The 25,112-nt window shown below is 44.1% G+C and overlaps 3 protein-coding genes across 7 annotated transcripts; 2 read left to right on the forward strand and 1 right to left on the reverse strand.

The window, feature by feature from the left end:
- Positions 1–636: 636 nt before the first annotated feature.
- Positions 637–25,044, reverse strand: gnrh3 (gonadotropin-releasing hormone 3). 3 transcript variants are annotated; one of them, XM_048269389.1, is made up of 16 exons: positions 24,928–25,044; positions 24,437–24,489; positions 24,026–24,159; positions 21,472–21,596; positions 21,005–21,086; positions 18,987–19,061; positions 18,492–18,557; positions 17,884–18,049; positions 17,196–17,336; positions 16,781–16,858; positions 15,130–15,174; positions 2,349–2,375; positions 1,925–1,958; positions 1,199–1,335; positions 957–1,016; positions 637–795 (listed from the first exon to the last, which is right to left on the reverse strand). In XM_048269389.1, the coding sequence occupies exons 1-16, from the start codon at positions 24,938–24,940 to the stop codon at positions 724–726; spliced, it is 1,308 nt and encodes a 435-aa protein (XP_048125346.1). In that variant the 5' UTR covers positions 24,941–25,044; the 3' UTR covers positions 637–723. The 3 variants fall into 3 exon arrangements, with proteins under 3 accessions (XP_048125346.1, XP_048125345.1, XP_048125347.1); XM_048269388.1 differs by having other exon boundaries at positions 954–1,016; XM_048269390.1 differs by lacking the exons at positions 637–795; positions 957–1,016; positions 1,925–1,958 and having other exon boundaries at positions 1,292–1,335.
- On the forward strand, positions 3,006–5,239 carry LOC125311393. Of its 2 annotated transcripts, none has more exons than XM_048269392.1 (2): positions 3,006–3,696; positions 3,744–5,239. In XM_048269392.1, exon 2 carries the CDS (start codon positions 3,786–3,788, stop codon positions 4,893–4,895), a length of 1,110 nt encoding a protein of 369 aa, XP_048125349.1. In that variant the 5' UTR covers positions 3,006–3,696; positions 3,744–3,785; the 3' UTR covers positions 4,896–5,239. The 2 variants fall into 2 exon arrangements, with proteins under 2 accessions (XP_048125349.1, XP_048125348.1); XM_048269391.1 differs by having other exon boundaries at positions 3,006–3,461; positions 3,509–5,239.
- LOC125311394 ((E2-independent) E3 ubiquitin-conjugating enzyme FATS-like) lies at positions 8,011–12,039 on the forward strand. Of its 2 annotated transcripts, XM_048269394.1 has the most exons (7): positions 8,011–8,139; positions 8,468–8,584; positions 9,220–9,293; positions 9,475–9,643; positions 10,090–10,153; positions 10,547–10,646; positions 10,974–12,039. In XM_048269394.1, exons 1-7 carry the CDS (start codon positions 8,100–8,102, stop codon positions 11,010–11,012), a joined length of 603 nt encoding a protein of 200 aa, XP_048125351.1. In that variant the 5' UTR covers positions 8,011–8,099; the 3' UTR covers positions 11,013–12,039. The 2 variants fall into 2 exon arrangements, with proteins under 2 accessions (XP_048125351.1, XP_048125350.1); XM_048269393.1 differs by lacking the exon at positions 10,974–12,039 and having other exon boundaries at positions 10,547–10,806.
- Positions 25,045–25,112: the final 68 nt, after the last annotated feature.

Here is a 25,112-nt window from a genome sequence, read left to right on the forward strand (position 1 = left end):
TCCATGCATTACATTGTTATTACATACACATTTTAACTTCTACACCTACTTGCTGGCATGGCTAGCAATCCACGACTGTTTACTTTACAGACCTGAGCAATGAGCATGCTGACCCTTTATGCAGCGCAAAGAACCTACATTGTCCCCCATCGCACAGAAACACATACATATCTGCATTGTTTATGACCCAGGTCTGTCTGTCTGTGTGTGTGTGTGTGTGTGTGTGTGTGTGTGTGACAGGCCACTGGCCTAAAAAAAAAAATCTGAAAGGTTGGAAAGATACCAGATAGCATCCACCACATGCTGTGGGGGAAAACAGCTTACTGCTGAAACCGTCATACACAGGAAAGACAAGCCGCCCCTCAGCAAAATCAAAACCACTCAAATAAACAACGGATTTGGTTTGTAATCAAAGATAGATTTATTCACCAGAGCCCTACCAGACTACATCACACTGAGCTGGGATCATTGCAAAGAGGTGTGTGTGTGTGTGTGTGTGTGTATCACACTGTTAATCTAAACATGTGGGTGTGTGAGCCTTCATTATGCTGTTAATACCTTTATGTGTGTGTGTGTGTGTGTGTGTGTGTGTGTGTGTGTGTGTGTGTGTGCGCGCGCACTCAGGTATGGGTTGTGTGTATGTGTGTGTGTGTGTGTGTGTGCGCGCGCACTCAGGTATGGGTTGTGTGTATGTGTGTGTGTGTGTGTGTGTGTACATGTGCATTAGTCTGGGAGTACTCTTCTTAAAGGTCTTCGACCTCTTCTGACAGCATTCTCCTCCAATTCATCGTTGACCTACAAACACACAAACACCACACACACACAGATAATGAGTAAGTTTGATGGTGCATTTGTTGCGTTTACACATGTATGTAAGTATGTGTGTATGTATGTGTGTGGTGTGTATGCATGGTGTATGTGTGTGGAGTGTATGCATGTGTGTGTGTACTTACGACCTCATAGGGTTGTAATTGCTCATCTGCAAGAGGAATAATTGTGTCGCCAGCGTTCATCATCTACAAACACATACACACAGACACACACTAATTTTGTTATTTGTAGTACTAAATAAACATGATGGAATACACACATAAACATTGTCAAAATGAACACATGTGTGTGGTATTGTGTGTGTGTGTGTGTGTGTGTGTGTGTGTGTGTGTGTGTGTGTGTGTGTGTGTGTGTGTGTTTTTGTTACCCTGAAAGTGGCCTCCAGTTCCCCTCCTATGCTGCGCTTGCCTCCCGGGAGCCAGCCGTATGACCAATGCTGACACACACACACCTCACACACACACACCAGCATCAGCACGACCAGCAGCCTACCTCGCTCCATCACTGCAACACACACACACACACACAGAGAGAGAGAGAGAGAGAGAGAGCATACACTCAGGATTGTTCCCATGTTTAAAACAGACTGGAGTAAGGTCACTGTTAGAGGAGTAGGTGTGTTACACAGATCACACACACACACACACACACACTCCATACCATACCACACCACACACAGGCACACACTTATACACTCACCCAGCCACAGAAACACACAACCAGACACAAATACACACAACTAATTGTCATTAGTTTTTTTCAAAAGGGTCCCATGTCTTAAAGCATTATTGACTAAACATGTAACAACAAAGCAATGTTTTTCAAAATGGTCAACAATGATTACGGTTTGCCAACCATACCCAGATGTCTCCTGTCCTGACCAGTTCTGTGACCTAAACCACAGTCTGTCACGTGTGTGAAAAAGCTGAGTAAAAGGCTTCCTACAAACACCCATCAAAACAAATAGAATATCTCTCTCTCACACACGCATACGCACACACACTTAGTTTCCCTGAAAGAGGCTTACAGAGCAGTAACTTACAGAGACAGGGAGAGAGTATAACTTAGATTTCAATTACAATTCAAACAGTACCTGACACGTGTGGACAAGCTGAGTAAAAGGTTTCCTACAAACACCAAAGAAAAGAAAATAGAATATATCTCTCTCTCTCTCACACATACACACACACTTACTTTTCCTGAAAGAGACTTACAGAGCAGTAACTTATAGAGAGAGGGAGAGAGTATACTCAATTCCGATTAGAATTAAAACAATACAGTCGAAGACATACAAGCAGCCCTCAATTTCTTGTGTGTGTGTGTGTGTGTGTGTGTGCATGGAGGTCTTACCTCTTTCTGTGTTGTCTGTAAATGCTTGCTAGTTGTGGATGTATTATATAGCCTAGCACACACACACACACACACACACACACACACACACACGCATACACACACACACTCACACACACACACTCTCACACACACTCTCTCTCACACACACACACACACACACACACCTGGGAACTGTCTATTCCTCTGGGCACCTGATGGAAGAAAGTCCTAATGGTCAGAGAAAGGCTTTAAAGGCTGAAGCAGCCTTTTGATACTACTACTACTAATAATAATAATAAGCTTTAGGGTCATTCCACGTCAATTGAACCAGGGCCCACGCACTTAGGTCTCAAAAAATTCTGAAAAAATTACCAGGTGTACCTATGTTACCCAGGAGACACACTGTAAAATTACTCTTAGGTAAGATCAATACTTTCCAAGATACGGCCAGTTTTACAGAGGGAGGGGGGTGTCGATTTTGGTCGGCCTCTTTTTTTTGTCAAAGTTCACAAGCCCACAGCGCAAGAACTAAACCATGTAGGAGGCTCAAATGTTGCATGCTGGTACATAAATAAGAATAGTATGTAGCAAAATCGTCATGTTTGGTCTGGATAATCCTGCATGGTCATAGCTGTCCCTCAAAGTTGATACAAGTTTTATTAGAGTTTTTAGCTGGGCTTTTTTGGCTAGGCCTTCAGAAGACATATTTGTACTCAACATAGACTCTTGATTTATTTTCCTTACTGAGATAAGTAGAAATACTTATCTCAGTAAGGAATGGCCCTTTATTTGTATAGCACCTTTCATACACAGAATGCAGTCTATCTAAGGTCTAAATCTAAGGTTCCTTTGTGGTTGATTAGATAATAAAAGATATGAAGGTGCTATACCGTTCAGAGCTTTGTAAGTAATTAACAGAACAGAAAATGACACCTATAGGCTTGTTACTTTTGAGCAAAGGCCATCTGAGTTAGCTGGCTCCACAGAAATAATATATCATTTCTGTGCTGTGATTTGATCTAAAACCTGATTGGAATTTTTTTTGAGAATACTGTTTTCTTTGAGGAAGGTATTAAGCTGATTACAAACTTTTTCAAGTATTTTGCTCAGGAAAATATCCCCTAAACAAGCTGCTTTAGCTTTAAACTGGCCAAAGTATTGAGGAATGTTCGGGCTTTAAGCATCAGTCGTCTTATTGACATGAATATTGAAATCACCATTTACAATTATCCGATCATAGCTAGTGATGCTGAAACTGGTCAAGAAAGCCAGTCCATAGTTTAGGAGGGTAGTATAAGGTCAATAAGAGTATAGCTGGGTCCATAGTTTAGGTGGGTAGTATAAGGTCAATAAGAGTATAGCTGGGTCCATAGTTTAGGAGGGTAGTATAAGGTCAATAAGAGTATAGCTGGGTCCATAGTTTAGGAGGGTAGTATAAGGTCAATAAGAGTATAGCTGGGTCCATAGTTTAGGAGGGTAGTATAAGGTCAATAAGAGTATAGCTGGGTCCATAGTTTAGGAGGGTAGTATAAGGTCAATAAGAGTATAGCTGGGTCCATAGTTTAGGAGGGTAGTATAAGGTCAATAAGAGTATAGCTGGGTCAGCCTTCAGAGTGACGGTGATGTACGCAAAGGAAGAGAAGTCATCAAAATTGACTCTAGTGCAACTATATTTATTTGAAAAAATGGTGGCAATTCCTATTCCTGTCTCTACGCTACTCATCAGCAGTGTGTCCTGTCTCTACGCTACTCATCAGCAGTGTGTCCTGTCTCTACGCTACTCATCAGCACTGTGTCCTGTCTCCACATCAGCACTGTGTCCTGTCTCTACGCTCCACATCAGCACTGTGTCCTGTCTCTACGCTCCACATCAGCACTGTGTCCTGTCTCCACATCAGCAGTGTGTCCTGTCTCCACATCAGCACTGTGTCCTGTCTCTACATCAGCACTGTGTCCTGTCTCCACATCAGCACTGTGTCCTGTCTCTACGCTCCACATCAGCACTGTGTCCTGTCTCTACGCTCCACATCAGCACTGTGTCCTGTCTCTACATCAGCACTGTGTCCTGTCTCTACATCAGCAGTGTGTCCTGTCTCCACATCAGCAGTGTGTCCTGTCTCCACATCAGCACTGTGTCCTGTCTCTACGCTACTCATCAGCACTGTGTCCTGTCTCTACATCAGCACTGTGTCCTGTCTCCACATCAGCACTGTGTCCTGTCTCTACATCAGCACTGTGTCCTGTCTCCACATCAGCACTGTGTCCTGTCTCCACATCAGCACTGTGTCCTGTCTCTACATCAGCACTGTGTCCTGTCTCTACGCTGCACATCAGCACTGTGTCCTGTCTCTACATCAGCACTGTGTCCTGTCTCTACATCAGCACTGTGTCCTGTCTCCACATCAGCACTGTGTCCTGTCTCTACATCAGCACTGTGTCCTGTCTCCACATCAGCACTGTGTCCTGTCTCTACATCAGCACTGTGTCCTGTCTCTACGCTCCTCATCAGCACTGTGTCCTGTCACTACGCTCCTCATCAGCACTGTGTCCTGTTACTATGCTCCACATCAGCACTGTGTCCTGTCTCCACATCAGCACTGTGTCCTGTCTCTACATCAGCACTGTGTCCTGTCTCTACATCAGCACTGTGTCCTGTCTCTACGCTCCACATCAGCACTGTGTCCTGTCTCTACATCAGCACTGTGTCCTGTCTCTACGCACTTTTGCTCTGATCTTGTTATATTTAGTCCATAAGTAAACATTACCTCATCTGAAACCTGTGTGTATGTGTGTGTGCGTCTAACTCTACCATGATGTTACAAAGCTGATTCATCACTGAAACATGATTAAGGTAATCCTTTAAAGACATCCCATATTAAATCAGGTTTGTGACATCAGGTGTGTGTGTGTGTGGCGAGATTTTTAAGTGTTTCTCTTGAGCTTTACTTGAGTACTTGAGCTGCATTATTTCCTGAAATAGACTGCAGTTCCATTAAAAACATCCACAGGGACATACACCTCTACTTCCATGTTCCACACACACACACACACACACACACACACACACAGCTACTAGCACAACTACACACACACACACACATAAACACACAAACACACCCAAATCCACAGTCTCTTCACCTTGACACACACAAACACACACACACACACACACACAACTACTATCACAACTAGGTACACATAAACACACAAACACATCCAAATCCACAGTCTCTTAACCTTGACACACACACAAACACAAACACTTCTAGTCAAGATAGCTGGCACATTTAAGTCTTTAAGTATGAATTTCTCTCTCTCTCTCTCACACACACACACTCCTACATGGGGAATGGGGTGGAATGACCATCGTGGACTAGTTGCGTAGGGAAGTGGACCAGCCCTAGTGGACTAGGAGTGGGTTAAGGAGGAAAGGAATCATGTCACCTTGGATAAGTGTATGCTAAGTGAACATAAGCGAATGGAATCCTGATCTAAGGGAATGTGGCCTTGTAACCATAGTGACACCAGTGAAACAGTGTACTAGCTCATGAATAAGTGAGTGTTCTCATGGAGATGGCATAACCTGAAACCAGCACTGCACACACACACACACACACACACACACGCAGTGGAGAGAACACGCAGCCTGAAGGAAGCTTCAGCAGCAGATACAGCAGTGAAGCATTCCGGCCCAATCAGGTGAGTTAGATTGTGTTTAAACATCTGTGTGTGTGTTCTAAAGTTCACATCTCTGTGTTTATGTAGGTGAGAGAGAGATGGTATGGTGAAAAGATGTATCAGATATGGAGAGGGGAACATATGTATGGAGACAGTGTAGGTAACGTGTTATGGTGAAAGAATGTATCAGTGTAGGTAACGTGTTATGGTGAGAGAATGTATCAGTGTAGGTAACGTGTTATGGTTAGAGTTAAATCAGTGTATGTGTTATGGTGAGAGAATGTCTGGAGAATGTCTGTCTCGAGAGATTGGCTGGAACAGTTTGTTGTGTTTTATGGTCCAGGCTGGACTAAGTTGTTTATGTTGCCGTTTTTGGAGCATGGGCTGTCCACAGAGAACGTGTTTTTTGCAGTGTATTCAGGGCACAGGCAGATAGCAGATGGTGAGGTGATGTCGTGTAGCATCGCTTAGTGCACCTTTAACACATACAAACTTATGTTACTAATGAAAGCATTTCGAAATTCAAATTTGAAAATACTCAGTGCAATCTTAAATTCCCACCGGAGACACCAACAGTTGATAACTTTCTCCAAAGCCTTCCTTTGTTTGGTTTATGGTTGTTGGAAGAGATGTGCACCCACGGACCCACGGCCTGCATTAGATTAATTGGAAAATCATGTCGCAATTACCGGAATCATTTGCATACAGATGAGCAATGCTGCTCAACAGGACAAATTGTGTTGTGCCAATGCTGCTCAACAGGCCAGGCCGCCTTCCTGGGACGCTTTGCAGAAGGATCAACAGCACCTTGCTGTCATCCACGGAAAATGACAAATGGAATCGGTGCCAGGCGGCGGACCCGCTGCACAGGTGGGCATCAGTGGAGGTTGTGCTGATGGTGAGGAGTGCAAAGAGATTACAATGACTGGTAATACGGCTTCTCTCTTCCCTACAGGAGATCAGCACCTTTCTGGCTGAGAAGAGAGAGGGAAGAGACGAGGAAGAAAAGGAGATAGAGAGAGAGGGACGAGAGGAGGGAGTGAGGAGATAGAGAGGGAAGAGAGGAGGGAGAGGAGGAAGAGAGAGAGATAGAGAGGGAAGAGAGGAGGGAGTGAGGAGATAGAGAGGGGAAGAGAGGAGGGAGAGGAGGAAGAGAGGAGATAGAGAGAGAGGGAAGAGAGGAGGGAGTGAGGAGATAGAGAGAGGAGGGAGAGGAGGAAGAGAGGAGATAGAGAGAGAGGGAAGAGAGGAGGGAGTGAGGAGATAGAGAGGGAAGAGAGGAGGGAGAGGAGGTTGTGAGGAGATAGAGAGAGGGAAGAGAGGAGGGAGAGGAGGAAGAGGAGATAGAGAGAGGGAAGAGAGGAGGGAGAGGAGGAAGAGAGGAGATAGAGAGGAGGGAGAGGAGGAAGAGAGGAGATAGAGAGAGAGGGAAGAGAGGAGGGAGAGGAGGAAGAAAGGAGATAGAGAGAGAGAGGGGAGGATAAAGAGAGGACATCTCTGTTTGTCAGTGTCACACACACTCAGCACAGGAGTAAATAAGCACACACTGACAGAAGATACACACACACACACACTGATTCTTCCTCACCATGCATTCACACACAGACTCTCCATCTCACACACACACACCTCAGGTGCGCTTCCACTCCTCTGTCCACCTGTTTATCTCAGCAGTCAACGTCAGCCATCTCTACACACCCCAAACTCTGACCGTGTGTGTGAGCTCACACCCAGTCAAACACACATCACACACACACCCAGTCACACACACATCACACACAGTCACACACACATCACACACACACCCAGTCACACACACATCACACACACACCCAATCACACACACATCACACACACACCCAGTCACACACACATCACACACACACCCAATCACACACACATCTGTGCTGAGCCTACTCTACAGGCCATCCCACACACACACATTGCCAGGGAGATGGCTCACACAAACAGCCCACACACACACACGTCACCCTCAGGGGAGGACCCAGCCCACACACACACAGCACTCACGGGTCAGGACTGTGCACCACACACACACACAACAAACACACAAGCATCAGACTCAGGACAGGGACCAGAAACACACTCACACTGAGTACACACGCACACAGCACTCCAACACGCAGCACACACACACAAGTCACCCTCAGGGGAGGACGCAGCACACACACACACACACGCAGCACACACACAGACAGGGCAGGTTGCCGCTCTCCTCATCCCACCCTGGACGCCAAATGCCTGCAGATGACCTCACTGACTCTCAAATACATACCGGTAAGAAAAACACACACACACACACACACACTTTCTTTTTTCAGTGCAGCCCAGTATATAGCCTAAACACACACACACACACACTAGGAGCTTTATACACCTCACACACACTCTCTGCAACACATACCAGTAGGAAAACTACACTCACACTCTCTCTCCAAAACAGGCCAGTTGGAACCCTGCATGCATGAACACACACACACACACAAACTGAATGAGTGTATACATGTGTGCCCCCCCTTCTACAGAGAGAGATGTATATGTGTGTGTGAGGGATGGATGACGTGTGTGTTAATGTGTGTGTGCGTGTTTTTGTTTCCTTCTACAGAGAGAGATGTGTGTGTGTGTTCTCCAAAAATGCCAAAGGTCCCTGGGCATATCAGCGTCCTCCCATTCACACACACGCACCGCCTTCTCACACAAACGTGGCCTTTGAGGAGAAAAGGTATCACACACACACACACACACACACACACACATTGCTGTTTCCCAAAATAAAGCATTGATTAGAACCTTGATAGAATGCTTCCTAGAATGCTTCCTTGATAGAATGCTTCCTTGCGAGTCGGGTTCTACGAAGATGAGGCTAGAGGCCTCCCTAGTGTTCTACTAGACTCTACTTTGGAACAGACTAGCTAGTGTGGACGTGTGCGTTACTGCGGTTACAAGGTTCCGCCTGAGCACTTCCGCTTTTAACTGCACGCTTCTGTTTTGACAATGCCGCTGCTCCGATGCATGTCAACGCAGAGGATTATGGGTATTTTTGTTCACCTGAGGATCCACAGATGGATCCTTGAAAATTCTCAGAACGAAGAGAGCGAATTTCGGAGTATTCTTGACATTGGAACAGGGCTCGGCAGAGTTCGATGACGTTGCGACCATATGCTTCCTTTACTTTGGGAAACGGCTATTGTCCCCTCTCTCTCACACACACAAGCCTCAATGCAGACAGTGTATGACATTTCTCAGTGATTCCAACGCCCTCAACAGTAGTGTATACTGTATATCTGTGTGTGTGTGCCCATGTGTGTGTGTGTGTGTATGTATGTGTGTGTGTGTGTGTGTGTCTGCCTTCTGCAGTGTTGGATTCTGGACAAAGAATTTCTACCATTCAGCGTCACAGACCAACTTCAGATAGAAACCTCAGCCTGCAGGTAAGAATATGACTGTCAGAAAGAAAGAGTGTGTGCGTGTGTGTGTGCATGACAGCGAGTGTGCATGAGTGTGTGTGACAAAGAAAGAGTGTGTGGGTGACAGAGATAGAGACTGTGTGTGTATGTGTGACAGAGAGTTCAGCCTAGAGGTAAGAATGTGTGTGTGTGTGTGTGTGTATAGGAGGCTCTACAGCTGTTCAGGCCAGACTTCATAAGTCGATCTCAGAGCCGAATGAAGCGATTGGAGCAGAGGGTCCTGGAGAGGCGGGCCCTTTACAACAAGCCCCTCCCATGGGGGGCATGGCATGTTCATAGAGGCCAGAACTGCACAACACCACACCCCTTAAGTGGTATAGTACTGGACACACACACAAAACACACACTGCACACACACAGCTCAGCAGCTACACACACCAAACTAAACTACACGTACTACAGTGCGCGCGCACACACACACGCATGCACGCACGCACAGACCAGGCTGCTGTGCAGACACAAAAACACACACACAAATGCATGCCATTTATCTTTAAACACACCTGCACACAGACACCACACAGTGTCCTCTACACAAACACAATCTCTGTACAGATAAACACACACACAAACACAAATATCATTCACGTGTACACACACACACACACACACACACACACACACACACACACACACACACATGCATTTACCATTCCCTTCAAAACACATGTACTTGTGATTGGATATCTCTGAGTGTGTGTGTGTGTGTGTGTGTGTGTGTGTGTGTGTGTGTGTGTGTGTGTGTGTGTATGTAAAACAGATAATCTCTATAAACCACAAGAGAGAGCCATCTCTGGAAAGGAAATGCAGCTTCGATCTCGACGGTAAGCATAAATTAACACACTAACATACACACACACACACACACACACACACAAATATACATACAACGTACATCAACACACTCACACAATATACACTAACATACATCAACAGCCACACAAATATACACACTAACATACATCGACACACAAACTCACATGCGCACAGTTGCACACACATACACACGCTAACAAACATCAACACACACACACTCATATACAAATATACACACTAATATACATTAACACTCACATACAAACGCAAACACACACTTACAAAGACCAACACGCTCACACACACACAAACACACACACACATTACATGGTGAGCAAAAAAGGTATTGTGTTAGAGTGTGTGCTTGCATATACTGTATCTGTGTGTGTGTATGTATGTAGGATGTACAACAGGTTGCCAGAGGTTGCCAACAGGAGACAGCAGGAACAAAGGAGAGTGATGTCACAGACCAACCGCCTCAGAGCAGAGGTCTTCAAAAAGGTATGGTCACAGAGTGCATTCTCACCCCCACACATCATCATACATAAATACATACTTGAATGCACCCCAGGTTTTGCTGACTGATTTCATTCACTCCTGGGTGTATGTGTGTGTGTGTGTGCCCACTCCTGTATGTGTGTACACTCCTGTGTGTGTTGGTGTGTGTGTGTTTGTGTGTACACTCCTGTGTATGTTGGTATGTGTGTGTTGGTGTGTGTGTGTTTGTGTATGTGTGTACACTCCTGTGTGTTTGTGTGTGTGTGTGTACACTCCTGTGTGTTGGTTTCCACTCCTGTATGTGTGTGTGTGTCCACTCTTGTTTCATAGAAACTTCTGGATCAAGTCCTCCAGAGAAACACAGACTGATCACCTGCTCCGTAACACACTAACGGAACCAAATGATCACCTGCTCCGTAACACACTAACGGAACCTCTGGATCACCTGCTCCGTAACACACTAACGGAACCTCTGGATCACCTGCTCCATAACACACTAACGGAACCACATGACCACCTGCTCCGTAACACACTAACAGAACCTCCTGACCACCTGCTCCGTAACACACTAAAGGAACCAGATGACCACCTGCTCTGTAACACACTAACGGAACCTCTGGATCACCTGCTCCATAACACACTAACGGAACCTCTGGATCACCTGCTCCATAACACACTAACGGAACCTCTGGATCACCTGCTCCATAACACACTAACGGAACCTCTGGATCACCTGCTCCGTAACACACTAACAGAACCTCCTGACCACCTGCTCCGTAACACACTAACGGAACCTCTGGATCACCTGCTCCATAACACACTAACGGAACCTCTGGATCACCTGCTCCATAACACACTAACGGAACCTCTGGATCACCTGCTCCGTAACACACTAACAGAACCTCCTGACCACCTGCTCCGTAACACACTCACGGAACAGCCTGACCTTACATCTGACCAGGGAGAGAGACAGGACTAAATGTGTGTGTGCTGAGCTCCTCTGTCTAACCCTAACCCTTGTGTCCCGTTGTAACGCAACAGGCCCGTCAGTGCTTTTATTTCAATATATTGGACTACTGAGAGGATCTTAGAACTTCCTTTTTAATTTCAATAGATTGGACTACTGAGAGGATCTTAGAACTTCCTTTTCCTGCAGCGCTGTGTGGTTCAGAAATCCTTTTCCATCTCGGAGTCCCTTCGCCAGCCCATTGGGAATCACTGGAGTCTAAATGACAACCTTTATCTGGGGCTTTATTTGGAAAATTACTGCATATGATCCCACTGGCATAATGGAACTGTTTCACATAAAGATTACAGATGACAAATGTGGGGATGTGGGGTTTATGCACAAGTGTGTGTGTGTGTGTGTGTGTGTGTGTGTGTGTGTGAAAAATGGTCCACATCAAGATATCATCCTTCCTTCCAAGAGGCTTAGAATATTCTGGAAAAGAGCATATTTATATCAATCAGGACACCCACTCATAAATCATACTGATCAATTAATCAGGACTCCCACTAATCGATCATATGGATAAAGCCTTCAGGCCTCATCCTGATCAATCACACCAATACTGACCTTCAATCTACACCACTGGAGAAAAACATTGTATTGGAACTGCCCCACATGGTGAAATATAGTTTTTTCTTCATTGAGTTGAATTTAGACATTAGATTGACGCTACTTAAAATTATCATAGATAATATCCATAGATATCCGTTTATCCATAGAATATCCATCCACAGTATCCATATATTATAAACCAGGGCTTTGAACCGATTTTTTTCCCCAATCGGTTCGTTCCGAACAGAAACGGAATTATAACGTTTCCGGTTATGAGTTCCACCAATAAATTGACGCCCCAACCGTTAGAACAAAAAATACTGTTCCCGAACGGTTAATTTTTGCTCCTGTCAGCTGTTTAATGCTATAGAATTATGTCACATCTTTCTCATCCAGCTTAAACCAAATGTAATAATATTACAACCATTATTAAATAATAATAATTATATTATTAATAATAATACTAATTAAATAGGCCTACAATTATTTCAAATGTGTAGTTTATTGTTAAAAGAGAAAATGTCCACACAAAGGTAACAACATTATTAAGACACGTGGTTATGCCACTCGGGCAACAACAAATTCCAACTGTCGGGGGGAAAGGCCACCCAGTAGGCCTAAAAATACAAAAAACGTGCACATCCGGATCCAAACAGGTGCTGGACCCAAAATTAGTAATAAAAATGGCGTTAGACACATCCTTATAAAAAAGATTTAATCACCACATGTGACGCTTTCGGGCTGAATGCCCTTCTTCAGACATGAAGACAGCAAGAAGACAAGGCACTTGTCACAAGGCAAACAAATCTTTTTTTTAAGGAGTTTTCAGTGTGCGGACTAACGTCATTTTTTATCATCCAGTAGGCCTACTCATACCGTAACAAGCCATCTGTGCATTAGGCAAACAGAGGTGTTGGCGCCATTTAGCCAAATGTTCGCTAGTCCATCATTAACGGGGAGTCGACAAATATAGCTATTGTTATTGTGTTTGAATGAGCGCTTTTAATTAACGATGGATCGTAATTTACCCCTTATTTAAGATGTGGAGTGGAGACTTTTGTAATCCACCGCCTTCTCTCCATACAGTCAGCGAATGTCTGATGTGATGTCACACAGGAAGTGAACCTCAGCCATGGTAACGCATCAGGGAAAAATAACTTTTTTAGGCAACGAAAACTTTGGGGAACGAAATAAAACCGCTATTAACCGTTAGCATTATTTTTAAATAAGTGTTCCTGTTCCAGAACATAAAAATAATAACGCTTCCGCTTCGCTTTCTGTTCCCTGTAAAATACAAAAAGTTCCCAGTTTTCGTTTTCGTTCCTTGAACCGGTTCAAAGCCCTGTTATAAACACATTCATAAAGGCCTATAAAGTATGGATGAAGCCTAACCATGATTGACATAAGTCTACATATCTGTTAATACACAATCACTGCACTTATTAAGTTTATGATGTCATTGTATAAGCCCTTGAAGTATCACAATGCATTACTTATTGAAGAGTAAAACATTACCTATAGTGGAGTAAGACACATTATCTATATAATAGCGGAGTAAGACACATTACCTATAGTGGAGTAAAGGCTTCTACATACTCGACGCACCCGACCGGTAGCGCGACAACGTGACGTCAAAATGACGTAGATCTTGCTGGCGCGCCAGGATTGAAGCCAGGTAGCGGGTAGCGCACCACTCATTTCTTTTCAGACGAAATTTACAAAGCCGAAACAGGAAGATGGACTAGTTCGAAAGCAAGGTGTTGCAGTGTTTTGTTCCAGTCGTGAATTTTTAATAGTTTGCTGGATAAGTTAACAAAGTTACCAGCAAGAGTTGCAACACATGGAATTAAGAGGAAAGAATAGAAACAATTTATTTTCAAACAAAGGATATCTATTAAGGCCTGAACAAAATCTCTTTCCACTTCAGGAAATTACACAAACTCAGCCAGCTGCTAGCTAGCTAGCCAGCTAACTAAACTGTTTAAATTATTAAAATTTCCCTCGGGATGACTAAAGTGTCTATCTATCTATCTACCTGTGCACACACCTTGGAAACTAGATGATAATGATGATGGTAGTTGTGAATAGTAGCAACCAAAGTCTGAAGTACCATCACAGAGGCTAGCTTCTAGTGTTTCTTACTGCATTTTCTTCTGCTGTATAACGTAGTTAGCATTAGTCTTTTCACAACAGCGACACCTCTGTTCAGGAGAATATTGCAACTAGTGTCCACGCTAGCATATATATATGTACGGGCTTCTGGGTGACGCCACATTGTCGCCAGCCAATGGGTCGGGGTGCGAAAGTATGTGGGACGCCACAGACACATAGTGAGAAGACATCAATTACCTAGACACATTACCTATAGTGGAGTAAGACACATTATTCATAGAATAAGACACATTACCTATAGTGGAGTAAACACACACCTATATATAGTGGAATGAGACATTACTATCTATAGTGGAATAAGACACATTACCTATAGTGGAGTAAGACACATTACCTATATAATAGTGGAATGAGACACATTACCTATAGTGGAGTAAGACACATTACCTATAGTGGAGTAAGACACATTACCTATAGTGGAGGAAGACACATTACCTATATAATAGTGGAATGAGACACATTACCTATAGTGGAGTAAGACACATTACCTATTGTGGAGTAATACACATTACCTATATAATAGTGGAATAAGACACATTACCTATAGTGGAGTAAGACACATTACCTATAGTGGAGTAATACACATTACCTATATAATAGTGGAATAAGACACATTACCTATAGTGGAGTAAGACACATTACCTATATAATAGTGGAATGAGACACATTACCTATAGTGGAGTAAGACACATTACCTATATAATAGTGGAATGAGACACATTACCTATATAATAGTGGAATAAGACACATTACCTCTCTCCCAAATGCCTTGGCCATCTCTGCTGCTCCAGATCCAAACTGCAAATGAATTACCATGAGAAAACACCATTAACATTTGTGTGTGTATAAATGTGTGTGTGTGCATGTGTGTGTATGTCTGAATGTGTGTATGCGTGTGTGTGTATAAATGTGTATGGGCGTGTGTGTATTAGGAGTGTATAACCAATCTCGAAACTGACGGGTCCCAACGGTTCGACAAATATTTAGAAATTGTGGTCGGTTCGTTCGGTTCGACACATGGGGGCTTATATGCATTGGAAGCTTTACATTTAAAATTCTTATTATGTTGGGTAAACCAACAGGTCTGCTTTACATGATGCAAACATTTGTTTTTGAGAATAGCAAAATGTAAAAGACTAAGCTTTCTTTCTGTAAAAGTAAGATTTGTTTATCAAGGATAACGGATTTCAGGCATGCCGCCTGAAATGCACACGCTGCTATCAATGACTACATAACAAATGTTTATGCACATTTCGCACATACTGTATGCACATAAGCACAGTCTTGGGTGACGTTAAAAGAAGTTGTTAGCCTATCAGAGATTTTAAGATTATTGCGTTGCATACTGTGGTAAAGACATAGGCTACCGGTAAACTATAAAATTAATCTCGTTCAACTGGATGAGGATTTCCTCGAGTTGCCCCAATTACCGTCGATGCTGCATATAGATCAGTGACAGAGGCACTGTAGTTTCAAAGACATTTGCAGTTCATTTCAAGACTTTTCACAATGGTAAGACAAGAATTTATTTCAATAGGCTATGCTTGCTTGGGCCTCTTGTGTTAATGTGCGCTGTGTGTGACCTGCGTGCGTGCAAGCTCATCTGATTCTGTAGACAATTTGTTGTGTGTTCTGTTTAATGGGCTACAAAGACATATATCCACAAACGTGAACGTTAATCACTAGCATGGGAATAACTGAGGCATCATCTGCGTCGGGCTCGGGTCGGGTTCGGACATACAAATGAAAATGCCTATCGGGTTCGGGTCGGGTTCGGACAGAAATTTGCGGCCCGATCCGCACTCTAGAGTGTATGTATGTGTGCATGTGTGTGTATGTGTGAATGTGTGTACAGTATGTGTGTGTGCATGTGTGTGAATGTGTGTACAGTATGTGTGTGTGCATGTGTGTGTATAAATGTGTGTGTGCATGTGTATGTATGTGTGCATGTGTGTGTATGTGTGAATGTGTGTACAGTATGTGTGTGAGCATGTGTGTGTATACATGTATATGTGTGCATGTGTATGTATGTGTGAATGTGTGTATGTGTGTGTGCATGTATGTATGTATGTACAGTATGTGTGTGAGCTTGTGTGTGTATACATGTATATGTGTGCATGTGTATGTATGTGTGCATGTGTGAATGTGTGTGTGCATGTGTGTGTATAAATGTGTGTGTGCATGTGTGTGTATAAATGTGTGTGTGCATGTGTATGTATGTGTGCATGTGTGTGTATGTGTGAATGTGTGTGTGCATGTGTGTGTGCATGTGTATGTATGTGTGCATGTGTGTGTATGTGTGTATGTGTGAATGTGTGTGTGCATGTGTGTGCATGTGTGTGTATAAATGTGTGTGTGCATGTGTGTGTATAAATGTGTGTGTGCATGTGTGTGTGCATGCTACCTCGTTCTTGACATGATAATCTGCTCCACTGTCCAGAAGCAGCTTCACCAACTCTTCATGATTGTTCAGGACAGCAACCTGACACACACACACACACACACACACACACACACACACACACACACACACACACACACCAGATGGAGGTCAGAGTGGAGTCAAAGTGCTAAAGCTAAATAGAGTGTGTGTGTGTGAGCATGTGTGCAAATGAGCATGTTGTGTTAAGAGAGCATTGTATGTGTATTTGAGTGTTAGGTAAGGTTACGCGTGGATAAGCATGTGTGTGTCTGTGTGCGTGTGTGTGTGTTTGCATGCATGTGTGTGTGTGCGTGAGTGTGTGTGTGTGTGCGTACGTGCGTGCGCATGCGTCTGTGTGTGTGTATGTGTGTGTGTGTCTGTGTGTGTGTGTGTATACCATCAGCGGTGTCTTGCCATCCTTGTCTCTGATGTTAACGTCGGCTCCAGCTTTGATGAGCAGTGACACCACGGATGCGTTTCCACTTAGAGCACACACTCGCATGAGGGGAGTCCACAACGAGTTGTCCCTCACGTCCAGCTAACACACACACACACAAACACACACACTCGCATGAGGGGAGTCCAGAATGAGTTGTCCCTCACATCCAGCTAACACACACACACACACACACACACACACACACACACACACACACACACACACTCGCATGAGGGGAGTCCACAATGAGTTGTCCCTCACGTCCAGCTAACACACACACACACGCGCGCACACACACACACACGCATGAGGGGAGTCCACAATGAGTTGTCCCTCACGTCCAGCTAACACACACACACACACACACGCATAAGGAGAGTCCACAATGAGTTGTCCCTCACGTCCAGCTAACACACACACACACACACACACGCTCGCATGAGGAGAGTCCACAATGAGTTGTCCCTCACGTCCAGCTAACACACACACACACACACACACACACACACTTGCATGAGGGGAGTCCACAATGAGGTATCCCTCACGTCCAGCTAACACACAAACACACAAACACACAATTCCTTATGTCAAGCTAACCCTCACGTCTAGCTAACACACACACACACACACACAAACGCACACTGACCTGGCATCCGTCCTGTATCATGTATGTGATGAGCTGCAGGTTCCCTCCATCGGCTGCCAGGTGAAGAGGACTACAGCCGCCCCCATCCCTGCAACCCCACCCCCCCACAAAGCCACGCAGGTACCGCACCACCTCCAAGTGACCCACAAAGCATGCCAGCATCAGACTGGCACACACACACACACACACACACAGATACACACACACACACACACACACACACACACACACAGATAATACACACACACACACACACAGACACACACACACACACACACACACACACACACATACACACACACACACACACACACATACACACACAGATACACACACATACACACACACACAGATACACACACACATACATACACACACACACACGCACACACACACACACACACCACCAGAAGCACGCATCATTAAACACCACGTATGCACAAGCATCGCCACACCACGCAATATTACACACACACATAAAATAAACAAAGGGACCAAAGTTATTTTGATTAATTTAAATCTAAATATCTCAGGTATTGTTCACACAAGAATGTTCACACTTGAACATGAAAAATTGTCATAATGAAGTCAGTCACACACACACACACCTGTCTTTTCCACTGCTGTTCTTCATCAGAACATCAGCTCCATGCTCCACCAGCATGTGAACTAACCTGTCAATCAAAAACACAGTGGCCTGTCAATCAAAACACCACCAACATGTGAACTAACCTATCAATCAAAAACACAGTGGCCTGTCAATCAAAACACCACCAACATGTGAACTAACCTACCAATCAAAAACACAGTGGCCTGTCAATCAAAACACCACCAGCATGGCTGAACATTACTTTACATGACATCCTATCCTGACAATAATTAGAGAGATGTGGAGACAGAGACAAGGAGAGAGAGAAAGAGTGGGATAGATAGAGAGAGAGAGAGAGAGAGAGAGAGAGAGAGAGAGAGAGAGAGAGAGAGAGAAAGAGATTGTATCCATTGTAACCTGTGTTAGTGTGACTGCAATGGCGGACTGGAAGACTCGTAGGATGGAGAGAGAGATGGAGATAGAAAGAGAGAGAGAGAGAGAGAGAGTACAGTACCTTGCGTAGCCCTTCTGAGCAGCAACCATTAGAGGAGTGAAGCCGAGTTTATCACACACATTTACATCCACTGTCCTGCAAACACACACACACACACACACACACACACACACAAGGACAAACAGCTTACACGAGCACAGATTCAAACATACTGATATGCTTACTGCTATATATTCTTGAATTTCCTTTGGGGATCAATAAAGAATCTATCTTTTCTATCTATCTATAGGCCTTTTCACACAGAGCACGCCAAGACTAGCGGGAAGAGGGGACTTTTTTCGCGGTCTTTTGTGTCTGAAAGCGAGGTGAAAATTTGCCGGCCTGCTGATCTGTTTCACATGATCACGGCATTTGGGGGAGCCAGAGGCAGGATCAGCTATAGTAAATTAAATTGTGACGTGCAACAGGGGGTGGTAGAGATAGTCGTGAAACCATATGTGCGTGGGCTTTTAGATAGGCCTATAGCAGGTATGTGATTTCAAAAACCATGGCGGAGAACCGACTGCACTTTGGTTAGCTTGCATTTGCTTTGCTGTTGCTGTTAGAATGTTAAATTCTTGGCGATAGATGTCTTCAGACAATAAAACGTAATTTGGAAGGAAATTGAAGAGAAGAGTTGCCCCTTGCCTTGGCGTAATAATGTACAGTCGCGCATAATTTATTCATGAAATCGTTCAATATTACAACAATAAAAATAGCTTGTGTACTGTCTTAATTGAAACATGCTTCAAAGACAAATGATAGCCTAGGGCAAAGAGAATGGACATCTCAACATGAAACATTAGAAGATGATGATTAGTGTAAACTTTGTCACCGCGGCGTGATAAGCAGTTGCAAAAAGCATAGCGTTCCATTCAGTCATAAATCATTTAAGCGTAGGCTAGTGCTGCGTCATGAAAAAAGAAAACAGCAGCTTAATATTTTTCAGGTGTGTTTAACAGTAGGCCTAGGCGCACTGTTGCAGTTATGCGAAGGCAGTGAGATTAATAGGTATTGCATCCCAGTCACTCAACATAAGTAGTTCCGGGTTGATAAGATTCAGTTAATGCGGTATGGATGCGACTCAAAGTTTGGGACAACCAAACAGCAGTGTAGGCAAAACAAATCTAATTGTTAGGTTACCATAGCTGTATTTTCTCTGGGCCTATCGGAAATCGCGACATAAGCACATTGGTTTCTTTTTTCTTTTTAAGTTCTTGTTGGCGTGTTGGGTAGTGAAGCGATAATGCATTTAAAGCTGTAATGTGAGCCAGAGCCGAAATGGCCAGAACTGCTGCTCTGTAAAGGTATTTCTGTCCCAGCCAAATTTGCTCAACTGCTTGGTAGCCTATTCATCACAGACATCACATGTATCACCGCGAAGAGCTTTTCTCAGCCTTTAAACGATGTTAGTGGTTTAGTTGTTGTGGTAAACGGTTGAGAAAAGTAAGTTAATCATATTTTTTATACCGTCTCCCTACCCATTCATCTTGGTGGAATACTTTAACTTTCCTAGATACCTAGATAGGCATTAGCCTACAATCAGAGGATATACATATAGGGCAGACAGGCGGCTCATGAGTTCATGCTTTGTTTTATCGCTGGATTTTAAGATGGCCTATTATGGCAACTGATTGCATTCCAAGCTACAGTCAACTCTAGCAGGCATTGAATGCTGTCTCTGCGATTGCTGCTTTTGATCAGTTAGATTTATTTGCAATCTCCTGTGGTGGGCTGGACATAGCATTGAAATGCCCAGATTCCCCTTTCCGCTTTGACCCATTCACACTGGTGGCGGAACGAAAAAACTCGGCAAAATGTCTAGGGGTCTTGGTAGTAAATTTGGCGAGACACTTTGTCCCGCCGTTCCGCATCGGTCTATGTGAAAGGGACAGTCGTTCCGCAATTCTGGTACATAAAATCGCGCCGATTTTGCCAGTGTGAAAGGGCCTTATAAGTACACAGCTTGTCACTAGAGCACACACAGCACACACACTCACTCACTCACTCACTCACACACTCACACACACACAGCTCACCCTGACTGGAGAACTCTGCTCAGCTCCTCCTCATCATTCATGTTCACAGCTTGATGAAGATTTTTACCACTCATTGGCTCACCTGTTACACGCACGCACACACACACACACACACACACACACACACACACACATCACATCACATCACAACACATCAAGTCTATGAGTTTACAGGTGAATTAATATACATGTACTTGTGTGAGAGACCATGCTGTGATTGTTTGAATATGTGAGTGTGTGTATGTGAGGTGCCTAGAGGTGCATTGAGACTCTGATGGCCAATTGGTGGAGTGTGTGTGTGTGTGTGTGTGTGTGTGTGTGTGTGTGTGTGGTTCTGACACACATAGCTGAACTCAGACTGCTCTGGCCCCATGTGTGTATGTGTGAAAGTGTGTGTGTGTGTCTGTGTGTTTGTGTGTCTGTGTGTGTGTGTGTGTGTGTGAGTGAGTGAGTGTGTGTGTGCATACGTGTGGTGCTGACACACACAGCTGCACTGAGACTGGTCTGGCCTGATGGTGATGTCACTCGCAGACGGAACTTATAGGAGGTGCTGGGGGTCAGACCTTCAACAGCATAGTGCTGGCTGTATCCCCTACACACACACACACACACACACGCACACACACGCACACACACGCACACACACACACACACACACAGACACAAGCACACACACACACACACACACACACACACACACACACACACACACAGACACAGACACACGCACACACACACTTAATGACATTACATCTGCCCAAAGACAAACATGTGAATTAGGGATATCGGCAGGTTACAGCTTAAGAATGTTGATATCGGCATTAGCAGGTATGAACACTTTTGCAGATGCAGACTACAAGAGTCAGCACAACCTATTAGGGTCTCAGAGGAAGCACCATACACTTACATCTTATTATGACCGCCGCGCAGCGAACTTTGCCAGGTATTTATTTTTAATTTTTAACTAGGTGGCGCTATACATGAAATAAGTGGTAATGGGATGGGTTGACATGCCCCCGTAAGACCAACATACATAAAAAAGGTGGACCTCCTAGGCCCCACGGTTCTCGATATATTCACAGAAAACTGTCTCCGGCCACCTACAGGCCAGTTGGTGTATAGTAACATTTGTGTGCCCCCAAATAACGGAACCAAACTTGGCGTGCATTCAGAGGGTGTCATAATGATCCTACACTTCCAATTTTTGTGCAGTTTTGACTATCGCGATTACAACACCTCATTTTACTTTTTGTGTTTAACTAGGTGGCTATACATGAAATGAGTGGTTATGGAATGGCTTGACATGGCCCTTTGAGATCAACATACAAAATAAAATGGTCCTCTAAACCCTACGGTTCGAGATATTCACAGAAAACTGTGTCTGCCCTACCCCTCCTTTCGGGGTGCAGTCCAGCGGGGGGGGAGCTACAGATCAAAGCGAAAAACGATGGTTCATGCTATCCATATGGGGTTACATGCCCACAAGTTCGTCTACCCCGGTCTTTCAGTGTCCCGGGAATCCTTTGACGGAAATTTGGACATGCAAAAATAAAAATAAAAATCTGACTAAACCTTAAACTGCGCCAGCGTCATAATAATAGTAATACTTTTAAAACTGATAGTTCCGGTTCTTGACTGTGATTGGCTGAATCCGTTCGATGCTGTTGTAAAATGCAGCATAAACATACACCTTGACCGCATTTTCGTTCTATATTACGGCTACCATAACTTGATACAAAAGTTAAAGTAGCTGGTGTGACGTCTCAACGTTCTAAAAGCTTGGCAACCATTCAGATAGAGGAAATATATTTCTTGTGGCGGAAGAATGATTATCTAGGAATAACTTGTTATATTTCTAGTTGCTGTGCCTTTACTTTATGAAACTTTGCCAGGTATTTATAGTAACAGTTTTAGAAAAGCAATAAGCCACTCGAGTCCGTAGGTTGCACTGATTTTACAACAGCTAAGGGGGGTTTTAGCCACTCTGCTAGCACGTCGAGCCTAACAACACCCCTTAGCTGTTGTAGAATCAGTGTAACCTACGGCCTCTCTGGGTTTATTGCTTAAATATACACCATGAGTTAATATCTACATTTACACCATGAGTTAATATCTACATCTACACCATGAGTTAATATCTACATTTACACCATGAGTTAATATCTACATCTACACTATCTACATTTCAAGTACATTTGGGTACAACAATAGAGGGACAGTGTTATGCCTGTACCCGCGATAACTAAGCCATCACAGTAAGATTAAAAAGCTAACTCCAGTAAAGGAGAGGCCATAGGAATACTCATATGGGAGAGACCCTTAAAGGAAATACAAAAAAAAAATCTGTGTCTGCATCGCCAATCAACCAAAATAAGTTTAAATATATTGCACCTTGTGAATGTGTGTACTTGCTAGTAAATGGTATTTTGGTGGGTTTAGTGCTGTAATGGATGGTGCTTTGTGGGTGTGTGTGTAGTGTAGACAGGGGTGTAGAGTGTGTGTGTATGTGTGTGTACTCACGTGTAGATGGTGCTGTAGGTGTGTGTGTGTGTGTGTGTGTGTGTACTCACGTGTAGATGGTGCTGTAGGTGTGTGTGTGTGTGTTTACTCACGTGTAGATGGTGCTGTAGGTGTGTGTGTATGTGTGTGTACTCATGTGTAGATGGTGCTGTAGATGTGTGTGTGTGTGTGTACTAACATGTAGATGGTGCTGTAGGAGTGTGTGTGTACACTCATGTGTAGATGGTGCTGTAGACTGTGTGTGTGCGTACTCACGTGTAGATGGTGCTGTAGGTGTGTGTGTGTACTCACGTGTAGATGGTGCTGTAGGCGTGTGTAGGTGTGTGTGTGTGTGTACACGTGTAGATGGTGCTGTAGGTGTGTGTGTGTACTCACGTGTAGATGGTGCTGTAGGTGTGTGTGTGTGTGTGTGTACTCACGTGTAGATGGTGCTGTAGACTGTGTGTGTGTGTGTGTATCACGTGTAGATGGTGCTGTAGGTGTGTGTGTGTGTGTACTCACGTGTAGATGGTGCTGTAGGTGTGTGTTTTCGGGTCCAGCTCCTCCACGCTGTAGCGGATCCAGTGTTCGGGGGGGCCGGACCGCGTTCCCCCTCCCTCGCCGCCCCAACTCAGCTCAATGCTGTGGTGGCTCACCTGACACAGGGATGTGAAAGAAGATGTGTGTGTGTGTGTGTGTGTGTGTGTGTGTGACAGAGGGGGGGCGCTGTGGTGCAGCAGGCTACAGCGCTCGTATTATATACGGGTCCTAGTGCCCACGGAGACCCAGGTTTGAATCCGACCTGCGGTCATTTCCCGATCCCACCCCATCTCTCTCTCCATCCCACTTGCTTCCTGTCACGCTCCACTGTCCTGTCCAAATAAAGGCAAAAAGCCCCAAAAATACACTTTAAAAAACACACAGCTGGCTTACCTTTCCAACAATGGGTGGCGCAGAGTGGGGGAACGTTAATGACTTCTGATACACTATCCAGAAAAGCATAACCAGAAACAAAACACGTTTTCAGGAAACTGCCAGTTATTTATTTTTTCACCTGTTAATTCCAAGTTCAACATCTTCAGAGGTCCAGCAGACTGGGTCCATGGTGAATATCTGGGGTAGTCTTATAAAACGCTAATTCTCCAAATTCACGGTGATAAAATTGTGTGCTTTATCCATCTGAACAGCATCCATAGATATATATATCGATCTATGAACAGCATCATAGTAACTTACCTGAGCAACGCAGTATAAAAGGCAGTCTAACGTTAGCTTTCACTAAGTTATTAGCAGCTAAATGGCTAACGTTAGCTAACGTTAAATGGGATAGCAAATCTCCGTTAGGAAGCAAACCTTGTCACTTTAGGATGATTTTGTTTTCATTTACTCAAAATGTCATGTTAGAGATTGAGATTTAACCTTACCTGGATGTGTCATGACATAAACTAACGTGATCAGTCAACAATCTGAAAGAGGATGAAGAAATGTCTTCACAAAATAAAGTTATTTAGTGTAGAAAATGCTTTCCTTGGCATGCCAGAGGTTACTATAGTAACCAAAGATCTTAGAGCAAAGAGCTCTAGAATCTCTGATAGTAACTACTTCTACA

This window comes from Alosa alosa, chromosome 18, assembly GCF_017589495.1.
Source record: "Alosa alosa isolate M-15738 ecotype Scorff River chromosome 18, AALO_Geno_1.1, whole genome shotgun sequence".
Classification (NCBI taxonomy): domain Eukaryota; kingdom Metazoa; phylum Chordata; class Actinopteri; order Clupeiformes; family Clupeidae; genus Alosa; species Alosa alosa.

Coding starts and splice junctions, on each gene's coding strand:
- LOC125311393 (XM_048269392.1), top strand. CDS start 3,786: ATGTACGCAAAGGAAGAGAAGTCATCAAAATTGACTCTAGTGCAACTA.
- LOC125311394 (XM_048269393.1), top strand. CDS start 8,100: ATGCCTGCAGATGACCTCACTGACTCTCAAATACATACCG. Junction 9,644..10,089: donor AACACCACACCCCTTAAGTG/GTATAGTACTGG, acceptor TATGTAAAACAG/ATAATCTCTATAAACCACAA. Junction 10,154..10,546: donor ATGCAGCTTCGATCTCGACG/GTAAGCATAAAT, acceptor GTATGTATGTAG/GATGTACAACAGGTTGCCAG.
- gnrh3 (XM_048269388.1), bottom strand. Junction 21,597..24,025: donor ACCTACAGCACCATCTACAC/GTGAGTACACAC, acceptor GTGTGTGTGTAG/GGGATACAGCCAGCACTATG. Junction 1,017..1,198: donor AACTGGAGGCCACTTTCAGG/GTAACAAAAACA, acceptor ATGTGTTTGTAG/ATGATGAACGCTGGCGACAC.